This window comes from Syngnathoides biaculeatus, chromosome 16 (assembly GCF_019802595.1).
Source record: "Syngnathoides biaculeatus isolate LvHL_M chromosome 16, ASM1980259v1, whole genome shotgun sequence".
In the NCBI taxonomy this organism is placed as follows: domain Eukaryota; kingdom Metazoa; phylum Chordata; class Actinopteri; order Syngnathiformes; family Syngnathidae; genus Syngnathoides; species Syngnathoides biaculeatus.
The window spans coordinates 24589506-24606106 of NC_084655.1; the positions used below are offsets into that span (position 1 = coordinate 24589506).

At 53.0% G+C, this 16601-nt stretch overlaps 1 protein-coding gene and 1 long non-coding RNA gene across 3 annotated transcripts; one reads left to right on the forward strand and one right to left on the reverse strand.

Moving 5' to 3' along the window:
• Nucleotides 1-4224: 4224 nt before the first annotated feature.
• Nucleotides 4225-15756, forward strand: LOC133514082 (testis-expressed protein 2-like). Of its 2 annotated transcripts, XM_061845374.1 has the most exons (12): nucleotides 4232-4467; nucleotides 6395-7985; nucleotides 8603-8803; nucleotides 9872-10205; nucleotides 10587-10834; nucleotides 11250-11387; nucleotides 11697-11796; nucleotides 12493-12613; nucleotides 12972-13097; nucleotides 13227-13436; nucleotides 13756-13876; nucleotides 14144-15756. In XM_061845374.1, the coding sequence occupies exons 2-12, from the start codon at nucleotides 6420-6422 to the stop codon at nucleotides 14282-14284; spliced, it is 3306 nt and encodes a 1101-aa protein (XP_061701358.1). In that variant the 5' UTR covers nucleotides 4232-4467; nucleotides 6395-6419; the 3' UTR covers nucleotides 14285-15756. The 2 variants fall into 2 exon arrangements, with proteins under 2 accessions (XP_061701359.1, XP_061701358.1); XM_061845375.1 differs by lacking the exons at nucleotides 12493-12613; nucleotides 12972-13097; nucleotides 13227-13436; nucleotides 13756-13876; nucleotides 14144-15756 and having other exon boundaries at nucleotides 4225-4467; nucleotides 11250-11617; nucleotides 11697-11780.
• Nucleotides 15757-15787: 31 nt separating this feature from the next.
• On the reverse strand, nucleotides 15788-16529 carry LOC133514086 (uncharacterized). The gene is made up of 3 exons (XR_009798712.1): nucleotides 16304-16529; nucleotides 16125-16213; nucleotides 15788-15941 (listed from the first exon to the last, which is right to left on the reverse strand). It is a non-coding gene; the product is annotated as an uncharacterized LOC133514086 (long non-coding RNA).
• Nucleotides 16530-16601: the final 72 nt, after the last annotated feature.

The following is a 16601-nucleotide window of genomic DNA, read 5'->3' on the forward strand; positions in this document are numbered from 1 at the left end:
CATGAGAGGAACCAAAGTCAAAGGGAATCGAGTCATGAAAGAGAGGGATGCACGCAAATAAAATGGGGGTGGGGGGGGGGTTGGGTTGGTCAATGAGGGACGGGAGACCGACGCAAAGGATAAACAAACATCAGGAGGGCGCCGGAGACCAAAGCGCCGTTCCTCCATCTCGCCAAAGCGGCGGGCGAGAGTCTCGAGGGCCTTTGAACTCGGCCCCCATTAGAGGCCCGATGACGAGCCCCAGAATTTTTCCATCTTCATTTGTTTTGGTTGCGGCTGCGCGGGGGCGTTATTTATTGCTCGCCCTTTGAATCTTTCCTCGTCGCAGCCGCTCGAACAAAAATTCCTCCTTTAGCTCGGCTGATTTCTGCTTTTTCATGTCGCTCGCTCACCTTTTGTCGGGGGGGGGGGGGGGGTTGTCACGAGAGCAGATTCACTTCATCTTTTTGGAAAAATTGTCACTATTGTTTTCATTCATCTTACGAGTGTACATGCGTGTGTTTCATTTGGTTTTGAATTCACGTTTGTCGCGAGCGAGCGAGCGACAGGGGGTCGGCCCAAATGCAGGACTCCGAGGCAGGGACGTGATTTATGCACAAGTAAGCGGCCCAAAAAAGAAGAAGCGCAAAAGCAAGGTCCCCAAATCCTGAAACGAGGTCTGATAACTACAGGGCAAAACTCGGAACGGGAGCAAAAACAAGACTTGAACAAGCAGCTCGCGTACCTGCAGCGCCAACCACAACGAACACGAGGCTAGCTTGTTTTCTGGCTGGCCCAATTAGCCTCAATGGGGCGCAGGTGCACGCGGTCAGGCCACGCCCTTGACGGGACTCTGTTCGTAACCGGGAAGCGTTGGCCTCACGGGTTCTCAGGTCCCGGACATGCGTCTTCTCCCCGTGCCCGTTTGGGTTTTCCTCCGGGTGGGCCCTCCGCTTTCCTCCCGCATCCCAAAAACATGCGACACAAATTGGACACTCTAAATTGCCCCAAGGTGTGATTGGGAGCGCGGGTGGTTGTTTGTTTCCATGTGCCCTGTGATTGGCAGGCGACCAGTTCAGGGTGTGCTGACAGCCGGGAGAGGCTCCGGCACTCCCCGTGACCCTTGTGAGGATAAGCAGCTAAGACAACGGCTGGATGGCTACAAAGGTGACCGTTTTTTTTTGGTCTCTCAGCGGAAGGACGCAGACAGCTCGACTCGGAGGACAAGTGTAAAAATCAGCGTTCGGCCTTTGAAGTGGCGATTTAAAGCCGACGGCGCCGGAGGCCGTGACCTCCGTGACCTCCCTCCGATTCCTACAAGGTTAAATCAAAAGTGCGCGCCTGGTAACCACGGGAGATCAGATGACACTTTACCGGCCTCTTTGCCCTTCGACCTCCGGGTCGGCGGCGCGAGAGCCGGTCCGGTCTGGCATCGACTGCCAGCTTTTGTCCCCTCCCCGGCCCGGGAGACGGGCTCCTTGGGGGGGGGGGGGGGGGGGGCGTAATACATGAAAGAGGTCGACGTGGGGTTGCCGTCTAGATGTCAGCATCCGCCGCCCTCGCGCGCACACGCGTATTATGCATTTGATACGCATGCGGTAGATTTATGTATTTATGTATTGCGTCGGCGCAGCTCAAAGGGAGAGGCGGGGGGGCCGTCGACAAAGACGGATGGGCCGGCGGGGGGGGGCCGAAAGGTGGGACACATTGAAGCCCGTGAGAAGGGGGGGGGGCCAACACGTCGGGGCGGGCGACATCTGCGGAGTGGTGGCGCTGCCCATTCTTTGCTCACTTAGACAATGAATTGATTTTATTTCTTTTTGGGGGGGGCACACATGTGCACAATATAACGAGAGTTGGACCGAGATCACGCTAAAAGTCCATCCGTCCATTTTCTGAGCCCCTTATCCTCATGAGGGTCACGGGAGCGCCGGAGCCAATCCCGGCTGTCATCGGGCAGGAGGCGGGGCACACCCTGAACCGGCCAATCGCACGGCACGTGGAGACAGACAACAGTCGCCTGCTTATTAATTTTTTTTTTTTTTCAATTTAAAACCAACAGAAAAATTGCGTGTAAGTATAACGAGCAAGGCTTTTTTCACAGATTTTCACTATTTGTGGTCCTGCCCGTTCCCAAAATATTGGACCCCACAATTCCCACTAGTCCCAATATTGATCTTGTATTTTTGTACAGTTTCTCCACTTTCATGTTTTTATGTTCCTCAAACAAATATGAATATGACACAGAGTCGACTTCAAATGCAGCATATAAATTGTGATTTGATCTCAGAATTATATTTTATTTTTTCTTCAAAGTTAAGCGGCCCCCCGCCTGCCCTCGACCCAAGAGCCGGTCGGGCCGCCCTCAGCAGCAAGAAGTGAACTCGAGCGTTGCTCGCGGTCGGAAATCCCTTCCACCTTTCCACCTTTCAGCGCAGAAAAATGGCGGCGCCAATAATCCCGATGGCAAGTTTTTGTCGCCTCGTGAGTTTTCCCGCAGACACGCGATGACGTCAATTGTGTGCGTGAAACTGGAGCTTCATTTACTCTTTTTGTCCGTCGGCAAACCTGAACGACAGAAGAGCGAGGGACCCGATGAAGGGGGGGGAGGGGGGGGGGTCTAACTTCAATAGCCCTTCTGTGTCCATCCAAGATGGAGGGCTAGCATGCTGGGAGTTGGCCCGGTCCATTCAAATGGACCCCAAACTCCTAAAAAAAAAAAAAAAAAAAAAAACTCTTCTGCGGTCCCACCCTCCAAAGGCCCGGCTGCTCCTTCGGGCCCCTTCCGTGGGAACTCCAAATCTGCAACGTAATCCCGCTTTGGCCCCCGGAGGAGCCTTTCCAAACAAGCCAAGTGAGTCCTGATACCAGGACTCGACGACTGGCTCCTGGCTCGACCCGAGCCACACCTCCACCAACACTTCTGCTGTCGGTTGTTCCCTCCCCGCTTCTCTGGCTCTCTCCTTTCCGGAGGTATACAACAAAGGAGAGGAATCTCCTTCTAATTGAAAAGCCGAGAGGGGGAGGGGGGGGGGCGGTTCCGACCTCGCCCGGCCGGCCGGACGGACGGATAAAGGAGCCGGCGGGGCGGCCTGAGCTGCGGAGGATCCGAGGGGGAGGCCAAACAAACGGGACAAGGTTTGCGGAGATGGAGGCCCCTTGACCCACGGGGAGAACGTGTGTGTGTGTGTGTGTGGGGGGGGGCGGCGCCGTTGCCCCCCTGAGCGGAAAAAGGGGACGCGGCGGGAAATGAAAAGACAAGAGGACGAGATGTTTGGAGCTCAGGATCTGCCATTTGACTGCTTGTCCGTCGCAGCTGACCTCATGGTGGTTTTTTTCATCCCATTCAACTGCAAGATTTCCAAGTCAGCAAGCATCAAGTGGATCGCTGAGCACCGTCTTCCCAAAGTCCGCGACCAAAAGGCTGTGGACGGGCTAACAAATCGTCGAAGACAAAGTAATGCTCGTGCATATCGAAATGTATTCTTTGCTCAAGACGGCGAATATGACTCCAGGTCGTTTTTCCTCCTGAGTCACTCAGGGGTTTGTTTGACTGTATTGTAGTGCCCCCTGCTGGCCAAGACGCGAAAAGGGCATGGCATGCGCTACCAAAAATTCAAATACATACTTGTTTGTGTGAGTCACAATTGTATGATCCTGAAAATAACCCAATCGCTGCAATGCTACGCCACCACCAGATGGCGCCAGATTGAAGAAAGTTGAGTCGTATGAACACTTTTGAACAATTTTTTTTTTTTTTTTAAGCGGTGGGGGCTTTTGTAGGCTAACGTGTGCCAGACAGCAGGCCAGGAACGGAACTTTCCGGCTTTCCTGCTCCCTTCGATCGGAATCGATTTGGGTTTTTGGCCTCTTGGGGTCCAAGATGACTTTGAAATTGATGTTGTCTTATGTTGCATTCAAACTTTACAATATATGTGACATTTTTGAGGGGTTTATATTACATACTGTTGCAGATGAAAGATTTGAATACTTACGATGATGTTACGCTGCACGTTGTGCATATTTGGAAATGTCAACTTTTGTCACGCTGTCATATCCACTAGTGGCCCCGAGATGGCAGCATGTTGCCATCGAGCCACTGACGCCGACGTCACGGCGCTTTGTGGAATTTGGTTCGCTCTGGAAGGACCGAAAACGTTCAGCTTTTGCATGCATTTTTTTTTCTTGGGGGGGGGGCTCCTGATTTAAATGCACATTATTCGTGAGTGTTATTTGGGGGGGGGGGGCATCAACGACGTTGGCGGAGCTCAATTTGAGGAAGGGGAAGCGCGCTCCTGCGGCGCCATGACGCATCTCGCGTCCCCGTCGCGCTGACGTGCGTCGCCCTCGTTCCTGCGCCAGTCGAGCCGCGACGCCAAGTTGAACCGCCCCTCCTGACGAGCGCGGGGGCTCCTCGCGTCCGGGGATCCTCCAAGCCTTCCAGGGACGCTTGCAGGCCATCCACGACGTGACGATGCAGTAACCGAGGTGAGCTTCATCCTGGATGCGTTGACCGGCAAAGAAGCGCCGGACGCGCAAATCTTGCCCGGCAACCGCCATCGAAAAATCGGCCGCGATGACGCTTCAACGTGTGGCCGAAATGGGCTCCTGTCCCTTTAAGAGGAGCCTGACGTCATCGTCATATTGGCCCTGGAACGCTTCACATTTAATAGGATGCGGGAAATATTACATTCTAGCACGTCGGGGCCTTTTCGAGGAGTTTTCTTTCATCTCATCGTTTGGGGGGGGGGGGGTGTCAATTTAAGGCCAGTGGAAATTTTTGGACAGCTGGAGAAGAAAAAAAAGTGCAAAATTACTTCTTTCTCCACTTTTGCTATTTGTATCTACATTTTTGTTTTCCTCTCCAAAGTGACATCATAACTCCAAATTCCAATGTTGACATTTGGCGCAATCGTTTGCAAAAGATGATGAAAAATTGCCCGGATGCGGGATTGGGAGAGGGGCACCCGGACAGGAAAAGTGCTCCGATACTACCACAGCCCCGGGGGGGGGGGGGGGCCTCTTTGGTCTTTGTTTTTACTCGGGTTCTATTGTTCTGACCCGCAGGCCAGAAGCCAGAAGATGGACTTGCTTGGGCCGCGATTGTCCCAATTCTAAATAATTGCCCCTCGACCTTTGCCTAATTATTACGTTCATGTAAAGTTTGCCCGCGCTATTCGTTTTTGCATCACGTGAGGTTTGTTTTTTACTCAAATATCGTCGACGCAGTTACGACACGGTTTGTGTGTGTAAAAAAAAAAAAAAAAAAGATGAGCGTCAGCCTCAAGACTGACGTGAAGGCACCGTGATGCGCAGGACGAGGTCGAAGGTCAAGTCTTGAGGTAATTTCTCCCTTCACCCCAACTGGACTCCCGTCCTTGAATCTCTGACCAAAACACGGGAAGACACAAAAGTCCTTGTGTAACTTTTACAACCACCTCAGGTGCGCGAAAACTAGAAAGCAACCAAGTCACGTTTGAAATCCGTCCAGGTCCCCAAAAAAAAATCCTGCTTCCTGTTTCGCAAAGCAGATGTCAAAATGCTCAAGTCAAGTCGGACAGTTCACGGTTTGCAATCGGAAACTCGGTTGACTCTCGTCAAAATCAACTCATGTTGGCGCCGAGCGGTGAGCCTCCTCGTGCTGTCATTTCCCCTTTTTTGTGGCGCTAGTAGCCGGCCGCCGGCTGCACCTCGCGATCGCCGAAACCAGGCTGCAAAAAAGCGTGCGGCACGTCCCTTCGCTCATCCTCTTCTGAGTTCAGGACGAAGTGCTCGGAGAAAAGCGGCTGCTCGGGCAAACTGAGGTCGGGGGCCAGACGTCGCTGTTGCGCTCGGCTAACCGTTGACAAAACGTGACGTTCGGGTGTCCCGAGTGAGCGGTCGTGTCCGGCTGCGAAGCCCCCCCCCCCGTGGCATTCCGTCGGGCAGCAAAATGTCACCTTGCCGCTCAAATCATCATAAAATGAAAGAGCCGCCAGGATAAGAGCTGAGCGCACTGAGCTCCTGGCTGTTGCCACGGCAACTGCCACTTTCACCTTGCGTTTGGGATTCGAAAAGGATCGAGGCTCTCTTGGCGTTAATCGTTTAGCTTCAGAAAATGGAAACGTTCCAGCTACGTGTTGACATCCGAGTGCGTCACAATCGTCTTTATTTTGCAGAGTTGGGCAAAAAAAAAAAAAAAAACCACCCGTGATTGGCTGACGAGCGTACCCGCCTCAACTCCAAAAAAACCAAATTTCAGGATGTTGCGGACTGAAGTTCTCCCAAAATGTGAAATTGTCCTCAAATGCGAGACAAAAGGATCCAAATTGTGCCGTGAGGGACTTTTTTTATTTGAGCCCAGCACGGCAGCCGACGTTCCCGGTTCTCGTTTTCGCGATACTGAAGGCGGTCCGCCTGTGTTGTCGCCCCGCAGGCTGCGTGCGGCGCGCCGGGCGGCCATGAGCGACGGCAGGGGAGGCGGCCTCCGCGCCGACGCTCCCCCCTCTCGGCAGGCGCCGGGACCCAAGCTGCAGGTTCAACGCTCGCTCTCGCGCGACACCATCACCATCCACTTCTCTGCTCAGGGCAAAGAGGAGGACGAGGAGGAGGAGGAGGAGGAGCTTTACGGGGCGGACGCCGGAGCTCTGGAGGGCTTCAGGCCCAAAGAGACGCTGTTTTTTGAGTCCCGGACCACCACGGGAGCTCCCGGCGCAAACGCCGCCTCTTGTGCCGTCACAATCCTTCCCACCTTCGGCGGTCCCCGGCCCAGCTCGACTCCGCCCACCAGCTCCTCCTGGCCCTCCGAACGTCCTTTAGCCAATCCCCCCCCCACGAGCTCCGGCTCCTCCTCCCCTTGCAAGTCTGCCGGCCTTTCGTCTTCCGGGCCTTTCCTCAGCCTGGTTCGGTCCTCGTCCAACGACGCGGAGGCCCGGGAACCCGCTCCGCCGTCGCACGCCCGCCACAGACACTTGATGAAATCTTTCGTCAAGTCCCTCTCCGCGGACTCATCGAAGGCCGAGCGCCAGGACGGGTCCGTTCACCAAGTTGTCCATCACGCCCCCCCCCAGCAACAAGCGCAGGCGTGCCAGCGGCCCCCCCCCCGTAACATGCAGCTCCTCAAGCAGTTCTCCCAGCCTCGCTTGTACACCGCCCCTGCGGTCGCCGGTCAGGTCGGCGGGGACTCCAAAACGGCCCCCTCGTCTCCCACCACGTCCCCGGACGGTAGGTCCTTCTTCAAGGTTCAAGAAGTGGAAGCCAAGATAGAAGATACAAGGAGACGTCTCTCGGAGGTGATGTCGGACCCTCTGCAGCTCTTCACCAAGCTCATGGGGGAGGAATCGAGCGCAGGCAGCGCAGGAAGCGGCGCTCATCGGGCCAGGTTGCTTTCGTCCAGCGCGTTGGAGCTGAGCGGCATCCCAGCGGTGAACGGACACTCGGAAGGTTACGACTACAGCATCAAGGAGGAGGACGGAGCCGAAGGGGAAGAAGACGAAGAAACCCCCACCTGTGGAGGACCCGATTCCGTCTTCTTCTCCTTTCCCTCGCTGACACCAGCGCCGGCTTCCGCATTTGCCAGGTCTCCGTCGCTCACTCTGGGTCGCTGCTCCATGTCGGCTCTGGTCGCCCGTCAGGAAGACGACGACGACTTTTGCGAACTTTACAGCGAAGACTTTGACTTGGCCACTGACACGGACGCTCCGAATGGGGATCGCCCTGGATCCCCGGGCGTCGCCACCGGTATCACCGGGTTGTGGACGGAACTGGATGTTGAGGAGGAGGAGGAAGAAGAGGAGGAGGGAGCGGATGCTGTGCCTTGGATGGGCCTGGTCTGCCTGACGCAGTTGCTGTACTGCTACTTCGTCCTCCCGCTCCCGGCGTACGTGTCCGCGGTGGTCCGTGGCATTTTTGCAGGCTTCGCGTTGGCCGTCGTGGTCCTTTGGCTGTCGGGTCCCAGGAAGCAAAGGCGCGGGGTGGAACCTTGGAATGTGGCCCGGCTCCATATCAAGGAACCAGACGTCGTCAAGGTGAGACGGACACAATATCAAGATTAAGACTCGGGTCATGAAGTATTTCAGATTTCGGCTCGTTTGTAGCTCAAAGACTGTTGCTAACGTGCCGAAATTGACCCTGTCGTTTTCAGTCAGCCAACTTTCTTTGGGACTGACCAGGCCTCAGCTACGAGTTGAGTCGTGGCAGTGCCTCTTTGCTCACGCATGTGGGATCCTTCAGTCGGGCGTTATTTTGCACTTTTCTCTCGGGAGAGACCTCACTCCGCACGACAGGACCTTCAGGAGTTGGGCAAACAATTTGCATGAGCTCAAGTCGAGACTGGAGTGGAACGCAAGTGTCCAAAATCATCGCGTGCGGTTAAGAATCGGGTCGACCTGCAGCTCCACTTTTTCTCCCGGAGTCTTTTGTCACACCGACTTTGAAGTTCAATTGATGAAGAAAAGGGAGTTAAACGCCCAGTTTGCCAATCAAAGCCTTTCTCGGTGAACTTTGTAGGTGGACAAGGGACACCTCGTCATCATCTAATTGCAAGCAAGAGTTTGTCTGTTTTATTGTCAGGTATCTCCAACATCTTTTGTCTGGTTAAAACAAAATGGTGTCTCTTCCCTTTTGCATCCCCACCACACGTGAGGGCTGGATGAACGAGATCCACAGCTACGACCCGGAGCTGTACCACGCCACCCTGACGCACTCCGTGTACGTCCGCCTGGAAGGTTCCGTCCTGCGACTGTCAAAGCCCAACCGCAACATCTCCCGGCGCGCCGCCCACAACGAGCCCAAACCCGACGTCACCTACATCAGCCAGAAGATCTACGACCTGAGCGACGGCAAGGTGGGCTTGCGCCTCGTGACTCCGTCGCCGTTTGACTTTGTCGGGCCGCAGTTTTTGATATTTGCTGGAGACGTTCTCTCGTTCTCGCGTCAAAAAATCCTACAAAGTTGCTCGTGTGTGACGTTCCGTGGTTCTACTCTCTCAACGGTGGATTTTGTGCGACGGCAAAGGCTTCCCCCACGGATGCCGATTGTAAACATTTGACCATCACGGCCTGTTGCGGGTGACCCGGAGGTCGTGCCGGGCCGGTCGCGGGCGACCAATCGCGCAGCACTCGAAGGCGACGGACCATTTCAATCCAAAATGCAGTTTCTAAATGATGATTCTTTTGATTTCAAAGGGAAAGAATCCAAAGTGGTCTGGCCCTTCCCGAAACAGCTTGTAGCGCCCTTGGCGGGAATAGCCAGTCTCACTGGAGGCCCCACACCTTGACCCGGACCTGATACAGATCTGCGCTTGACTCGGTTGGGATGGCAACATGCTATGGCCGTAATTCCTTGAGTCGCCAAATTTGGTGGCCTTCAGGCGTTGATGTGGCCAGCGAAACCGAACTCGGCTTTCCGAAAACTCACAATTAGTTCATGATTGAACAAAGGAAAGCGATTAATGTCTTACACGGGGGCCGAGTCAGTATAAGCAGCATTCATTCACGCCATAATCTGTTTGTGAGATAGTGTTACAATTGCTTTGATAAATATGCCCAAAAAATACTTTTTAAAAATTTTGCAATTAGGAAATCCCCTTTTAAGACAGTTTATTAAAAAAAAAAAAAAAAAATCCTCAACTTTTGGAAATTGAACGAGTAAACCAAATTGAATCCAGAACAGATCCAGATTGGTGGTTTGACCACAGTGTAAATTCAACGTGAACATGTTTGGACACTCAATAGTTCTGTCAAACTCGTAGCTGATTCAGATGATTTTGCTAACTGGATCGTTTGATATTCACAACATTTGAGATCCTCAATTGAAGCCATTTTTATGCTCGCTGGATAAGAATGGATTTGTGCTACGATTTCATCCGATGGATTTGACTTAAATGTGCCCCGCCCACCTCTCGCCTCCAAAGATCTACCTGATGCCGCACGGCCTAGCGAGGAAGCGAGTTTGGAACAAGAAGTACCCCATCTGCATCGAGCTGGCCAAGCAGGATGACTTCATGTCCAACGCCCGGGCGGGAAAACCCCAAGCTGAAGCGGCTGAGAGGGCGGAACGGGGCGACGCCGGGCTGGAAAAAGACGACGCGTCCGCGGAGGAGCAGAAGAAGCCGACGCCCGGAGGAGGGGATCTGACAATCTACCTGTTCGGGAGGACGGGTCGGGAAAAGGAGGAGTGGTTCCGGAGATTTCTGCTCGCGTCCCAGCTGAAGTCCAACGGGCGAGGGGCCGCTCTGCCCAAGAGTGGTCAGTATCCACGCGCGCTCCATTTTCGGGACTTTCGTGAAGCCAGCGCCGCACGCGCATGCCGCAACTGTTGCTCGTTTTGCAGACATCCCAGCGCACGTGAGAGCGTTCACCGCTGGGGCCATTTCAGTGGGCTTGCTAACCAAAAGAGCAGCACTAAAACACGTCAAGGGTCTCTCAGACCAATTGTCCATTTTCTAAGACCCTTATCCTCACAGGGGTCTATCCCAGCACACATTGCACATCAACGCTTTGCGAATGCTATCGGAAATGATACCGACTAATGAAGGCCAGTTTGTCAACAAAATGGACGAACCTCCCAGCTGTGCATCATCCATGGAATTGCGCTCGCATTTCATACTCGGGCCTTCCTGTTTTCAGCCGGGCGGCCCCCCCACACCCGCGGCCACGAGGCCGACAGCGGGAGCGGCGGGCGAGGGAGCTCCGACGAGCCTCGGCCCCGGGACGGGTCCTCGGCGCCCTCCTGCTGCTCCGCCAGGCGCGAGATGACCTCCGATTATCATCTGTACATGGCCGAGTACGTCAAGCCCCCGCCTGCGCCCGCCGGCCCGAGCGCCGACGGAAGCCCTGGGCGCAGCCCCGACGGAAGCCCGCAAACCACCAGAAAGGTGAGGAGGACGCCAGGAAGGTGACGCGCCGTAGATCGGCCATCGCGCCTTCACAGTCCCGTTATTTGCTGAAAAACGAAGAAAAGTTGTGCTTTGCCACCATCTTGTGGCATTTGGCTGCCGAGGAACTATGTTGCGGTGAGTTGTGGAGCTTCGTTTGGAAAAAAGTAGGCCTTTGCCACCATTATTTGTTGCCAAGGTAAACGGATGCTTGTTTTTGACTTTTGCTTCCAAACCGGGCAATCATAGAAAATTGATTTTTGTTGATATTGTGACGAGAGCTTTTGTGACTTTCTCCCCGAATGTACTAAAATGATTTCCCTTATTATGTGATCCTTGATGGATATTTTGCCAGCGTGACAACATTGGCCGTGTCACGTCACGTCGACCCGCTCGGACGTTTCTCCCCCCGCAGATGCCCGAAACTTCCGGCAATCCGGCGGAGGCCTGGCTCAACGCGTTTTTGGGAAGAATATTCTGGGACTTCCTGCGAGAGAAGTACTGGGCCGACATCGTTTCCAAAAAGATTCAAATGAAGCTCAGCAAAATCCGGGTGGGTGGTTGCTTGCTTCCTCGATTTTCAATTCATTTCGAGTTTTTGTTTGGTTTTGGCGTGAACGCAATACTCGACGCCGTCCCGTCACCGGATAGCACAAATGTCGCGGCTCGATTCCACCCGTCGAGCCTTCTTCCCGTTTGCCTACTCGCGACCAATCAGAGAAGAGCTCCCGTAACGTTGGCAAATGTCGCGACGACTGCCAAACGGTAAAAAGGAGTGCAAAAGTACGACCAAACGGGAGCTGTCGCAAATGGCCGCCGGGTCACAGACGCCACTCCCAATCGAAGATCGCTTTTTTTTCAGCTGCCGTACGTGATGAATGAGCTCACCTTGACGGAGTTGGACATGGGCTTCTCCGTTCCCAAGATTCTCGGAGCCTCGCAGCCCTCCGTTGACCCCCAAGGTAGGAAAAGATGCTGTGGAATGACGCTTTTGAATGGCCAGCCCTCGTCTTCTTCCGGCGACTTCTCCGCATCCGTCCCCCTCGCTGCCCTTCTTTGAGGATGAGCCCATTTCCGCCAAAACGCCGGGCGGGTCTCCCTTCTTCCCCTCGACTATTAACGAGTTCTGCCCTCCCTCCCTGTCGCGAGCGCCCATAAAAAAAAAAAGCCGATGTTAATTATTTCGGAGGAGTCGACGCAAGAGGCTGAGCTGCGGGTCAGGAAGTGCTTTAGAATGCTGGAGATCAGTCAGACGAGGTTCAAAGGCCACGCTGCATTCTCGGACGTGTCAAAGGGTCCGCTGTGCATTCGTCACGTGTCAAACTTCCCCCCGCAGATTGAAGTGAGGTGAGGAGCTTCATTTTGTCAGGTCGTAGCCTCGTCTTTGCCGCCATGTTGTGTCATGGGACAGCACTCGCAAAGCTTTTTCAGCGCGAGCCCGTCAGGGTCGGACTTGAAAGGACGCCGGGGCGGGACGAGTGCACGCGGGGGTGGAAATCCCATCAAAACGGGACGTTCGCCCGGCCGGCGAGGGAGTGCGGCTGCCCCGAGTCTGACCTTTTCGAGCAAGGGGAAGCGATTGGGTGGCACCCACCTCTGATCATGAGAATCCCATTCCCGCTTTGATAAGGTTTCTGTTTGCCTCGCTGTCTCTCCAGGTTTGTGGTTCGATGCGGAAGTCTCCTACACGGGCTCCTTCCTCATGACGCTGGAGACCAAGATGAACCTGACCCGTCTGGGCAAGGAGGGCGAGGGCCTCGGCGAGCACGGCAAGGAGTGGTGAGCCCGTCCTTCCTCCCTTCCTTCCTTCATGTTTTCGGCCTTTCGGGTCTGTAGCCGTCGGGAAAACCAAAACTGATTGAAAAATGGATGTTTGGCGTCATGCTGGCTTCCACATCTGAATTGATCACGATCCCTCCCCTTTTGTATGACATCACAGTCTCTGGACGCTCCCCACTGTGGAATTACCCAACCCGCTAAAACCCCTGGAATGGGGATTCCTTTCCCGCCGAAGCATCGGAAACTTCCAGTTTAGTCTCCGTTGGTGTGATGTCGCGATGCTTTTGTTTGACTCCCGCGATGTTCACTTCGACAAATGTTTTGTTTTCAATTTTGCGTGTTTCTGCGCGCGCGGCAGGTCAAGGCCACGCACTTATTGCCTGGCGGACAGCGACGAGGAGTCGTCCAGCGCCGGTTCCTCCGACGAGGAGGACCCTCCGGAACCTCTGGGGGACAAAGCCGCCCTCCTCTCTGGAGGCGAAAGGTGAGCAAAATATTTGAAAACTCGACGACTCACTGCTCCTTTCCGTCGTGGGGGCGTAGCGGGAGTGCTCGCGCCGTCCTTGATAGATAATCCGATTAACTGCCCCCCCGCACGTATGCGATCTCGCAGCTACGTGGGAGGCCACAGGCCCAGCAAGATCATGCGCTTTGTGGACAAGATCGCCAAGTCCAAGTACTTCCAGAAGGCCACAGAGACGGAGTTCATCAAGAAGAAGATGGAGGAGGTGGCCAACACGCCGCTGGTGCTCACCGTGGAGGTGCAGGAGTGTCGGGGGACTCTTGCTGTCAACGTCCCACCGCCCCCTACTGACAGGATATGGTAAGTCCACTTCCTGGACCTCCCGCTTGAAGGATTCTGCGCTGTGCACCTTCCGCCGGGTTAAGAATATGCTCCGTTTGGACATTTGCGATACCGTACGGTACCGGAAGCACGGTGGAATAGCGGATAGCGTCTGCCGGGTTCGAATCTCAGCTCGGGCCACCAGTGCTGTAGAAAAGGAATGGATGGAAGGATGGATAACAAAATCTCATCTCCAGATATCAGTCGCTTGTTTACACGAGCATGTTCGGATCACGCAAATTCTAAATTCCCTCGCGCCGGCCGCCACCTCCCATTCACGTCTCCTTTGGGCGCTCAGGTACGGTTTCCGCAGTCCGCCTCACCTGGTGCTCAAAGCGCGGCCCAAACTCGGCGAGCGGGAGGTCACGCTGGTCCATGTGACCGACTGGATTGAGAAGAAACTGGACCAGGAGTTTCAGGTACGCCGCGATAGAGGTTTTCGACTCGAGTCGCGTTTCCCCAGCCCATACATTTTGATGAAGTCGACAAAACTGATACTAGATAAATACTCTGGTCAAGGGTTCTCTGTGAAAAATCATCATAGTTAAGTCATACTGTATGGGGACATTTTGGGAAAACAAGAAAGAATTAAAAGGTTACAGCAAGTGCTTTATTTTTGGATTATTTGTCAAATGTTTTTGACGGCTCCTCCAACGCCCGTCACGACGTGTTTGCCCTCCCGACAGAAAATATTTGTGATGCCAAACATGGATGACTTGTGGCTACCCATCATGCACTCTGCCATGGATACGCGTTCAAACACCGAGTCAAACGATGCCTCGAAGGCCCCAGAAACCGAAGAGTCCGAGGCCTCGTCGTACATGTGAAGAAGACGCCCGCGCGGCCGTTTCTCACCGTGGCGATATATTGACTCGGCACCCGAGAAAGTCAGTGTGTGTGTGTGTGTGTGTGTGCGTGGGGGGGGGGGGGGCGACGTTTTGTCATATTTTGTGGCCAATTCCAAAAGACTGCGCGTCTGCATACGTACGTGCTGGCGCTTTGACAAATGGCCATCGGGCGTGACCAATCGCAACCATCAAATCTGTGACGTGCAGCTGCGCCAAACCCGAGTTGCGCAGTGTCGATTTTTCGTTTACGAGGGCTCGCGAAACGTGTTGTTGGTCGCGTGGCGTGACATCGATGACGATGTCGAGAGTTTGAACCCACTGGATACCGTCCAGGCTGTATTGAAACCTTATGCCCAATGCGTACAAGGACTCGACGCCACAAATTTTGACGTATGTGCAGACACAGCAGCCAAAACCTTTGCCGAAATCTGATGAATGTATTTGTAAGATTCTCCGATTCACTTGACAACGCGCTTCTTAGCAACAATTTCTCATTCAAATGTCAGGTGTGCGCTTCTATTGCCAAAGCATTACTTCACTCGGGTTCCAACGCTATTTAGTGGCAAATGTCTGAGGCGCTCTTATATCGCAAAAATTCACCACCACACACAACTGGTTCAATTCTTTACGTTCGGTTACGTTAAGACTGGATGATTTTTGCATTTTCCATATAAAAAAAAAAAAAAACACAAGGAAAATATTTGGTTATGTGGGGAGGCTTGCACAGACATAGAATTTGTTTTGGAGAACAAATTCAAGTGGTAACTCAGAGTACCAGCGTCGGTTGCGTTCAAGAGGACAACGAAGATGTGCAAAGCTCCGGCGTGTCCGAGCCGTAACAAAAGCATCGTCGGCCAACAAAAGCTGCTTCCGCCATTCCAAACTCGTTCGGTTTCTTAGTCTTCACGTTTTGGTTCAATGTATGGGGCACAAAGTGCCTTCGTAATAAGCAAACATTCCTCCACAGGGAGACATTTGTTGCAACCACGTTTTATATTTATAAAAAAAAAAAAAACTAAGGGGGGGGGGCCATTATTGTCGTTCATCTTGTTTCGACGTTCATTTGCACTGTGACGAAAAGGCCGAACATTGCAGTTGTGTTCAGTGATGTCAGAATGTTACGGTTCAGGCCTTTGTTGATCAATAAAAACATTTTTTGCACTGAGAAGTGGCGGGCTTTCATTAAACCAAATGACGACAGCACAGAAGGCTCAAAATATCCTTTTGACAGGCCTTCAAACCTTGTGAATTCCCTCGTGCACTTCCTGTCGAAGGAAAATAAAAAGAACACCGGATGTCGCACGACTGTGTCATGTTTTAAAAGAGAAACTTGGGAAAAGCGCCAAGAAACTCCAGTTATAACAGGACTTGGGTTGCTCTTGCACCTTTTTTTTTTTTTACCTGCATGACCACTTCATATGTCAAACAGGTTTTAAGTAGGGTGCATTATACATGAGGAAAAACAGACAGAAAAAAAAAAAAAAAATCAGACACATGCAGAAGTTGGAAAATGTGCTTTATTGAAGTTTGATAGTGGGGGGGGGGGCAAGAAGTTGGCACATCTCATTCAAAAATTAAAAACATAATTCTGTACAACTCACCTTTAGGTTATTCTTGATCCAAAACTGAAGTCAAGCTAAAAATGAATATGGGAAAAATGTATTAATATATGAGATATAACCCTTCCTTGGCCAGGGTATGGCGTTGAATCAGATTTGAAGTTGACTTCATTGCACATCAGAAGTCTAACGCACAGTAATCATCATTGACAAACAAACAACAAATAGGCTAATTATCATTTAAAAAAAAACATACTTACGTTTTGGTAAACTGCTCTAAAAAAAAAAAAAGTTACCACGTGCGCCGCCACGTGGCTTCTATGGGACGACTCCTTCCAAACGGTCACACCTGGGGGGGGGGGGTAATAAAATCCCATATGTAAGGTTAAAATTGAAGCCGCTTTATGAAACTTATCTGGAGTTAAAATCATTTCCTTACCGGGGCGTTTTTCAATCGATGCGGCCTCGTGGTCACGTTGCGCCGCTGGTTTGAATGTCAGACACCAACATATTTACAACGTCATCCGCCGAAGGAAAAAAAAAAAAAAAAAAAAAACCAATCCCCATTGAAAAGGCACATTGAGACATTTTCGGCTATTGAGGAGGCTCGCGGAGACGACGAGGACACGCTCGAGCTCCTCCCGGAGCTAAAGGCACGGCGACCGGAAATGGTGGCTTCTTCTTCCGCCGCGTCTACTCGCCTCCCATTGGCTGGCGCCGCCTCTCCGGACAGCCCC

Coding starts and splice junctions, on each gene's coding strand:
- LOC133514082 (XM_061845374.1), top strand. CDS start 6,420: ATGAGCGACGGCAGGGGAGGCGGCCTCCGCGCCGACGCTCCCCCCTCT. Junction 11,388..11,696: donor TGAAGCTCAGCAAAATCCGG/GTGGGTGGTTGC, acceptor CTTTTTTTTCAG/CTGCCGTACGTGATGAATGA. Junction 13,437..13,755: donor CCCCCTACTGACAGGATATG/GTAAGTCCACTT, acceptor TTGGGCGCTCAG/GTACGGTTTCCGCAGTCCGC.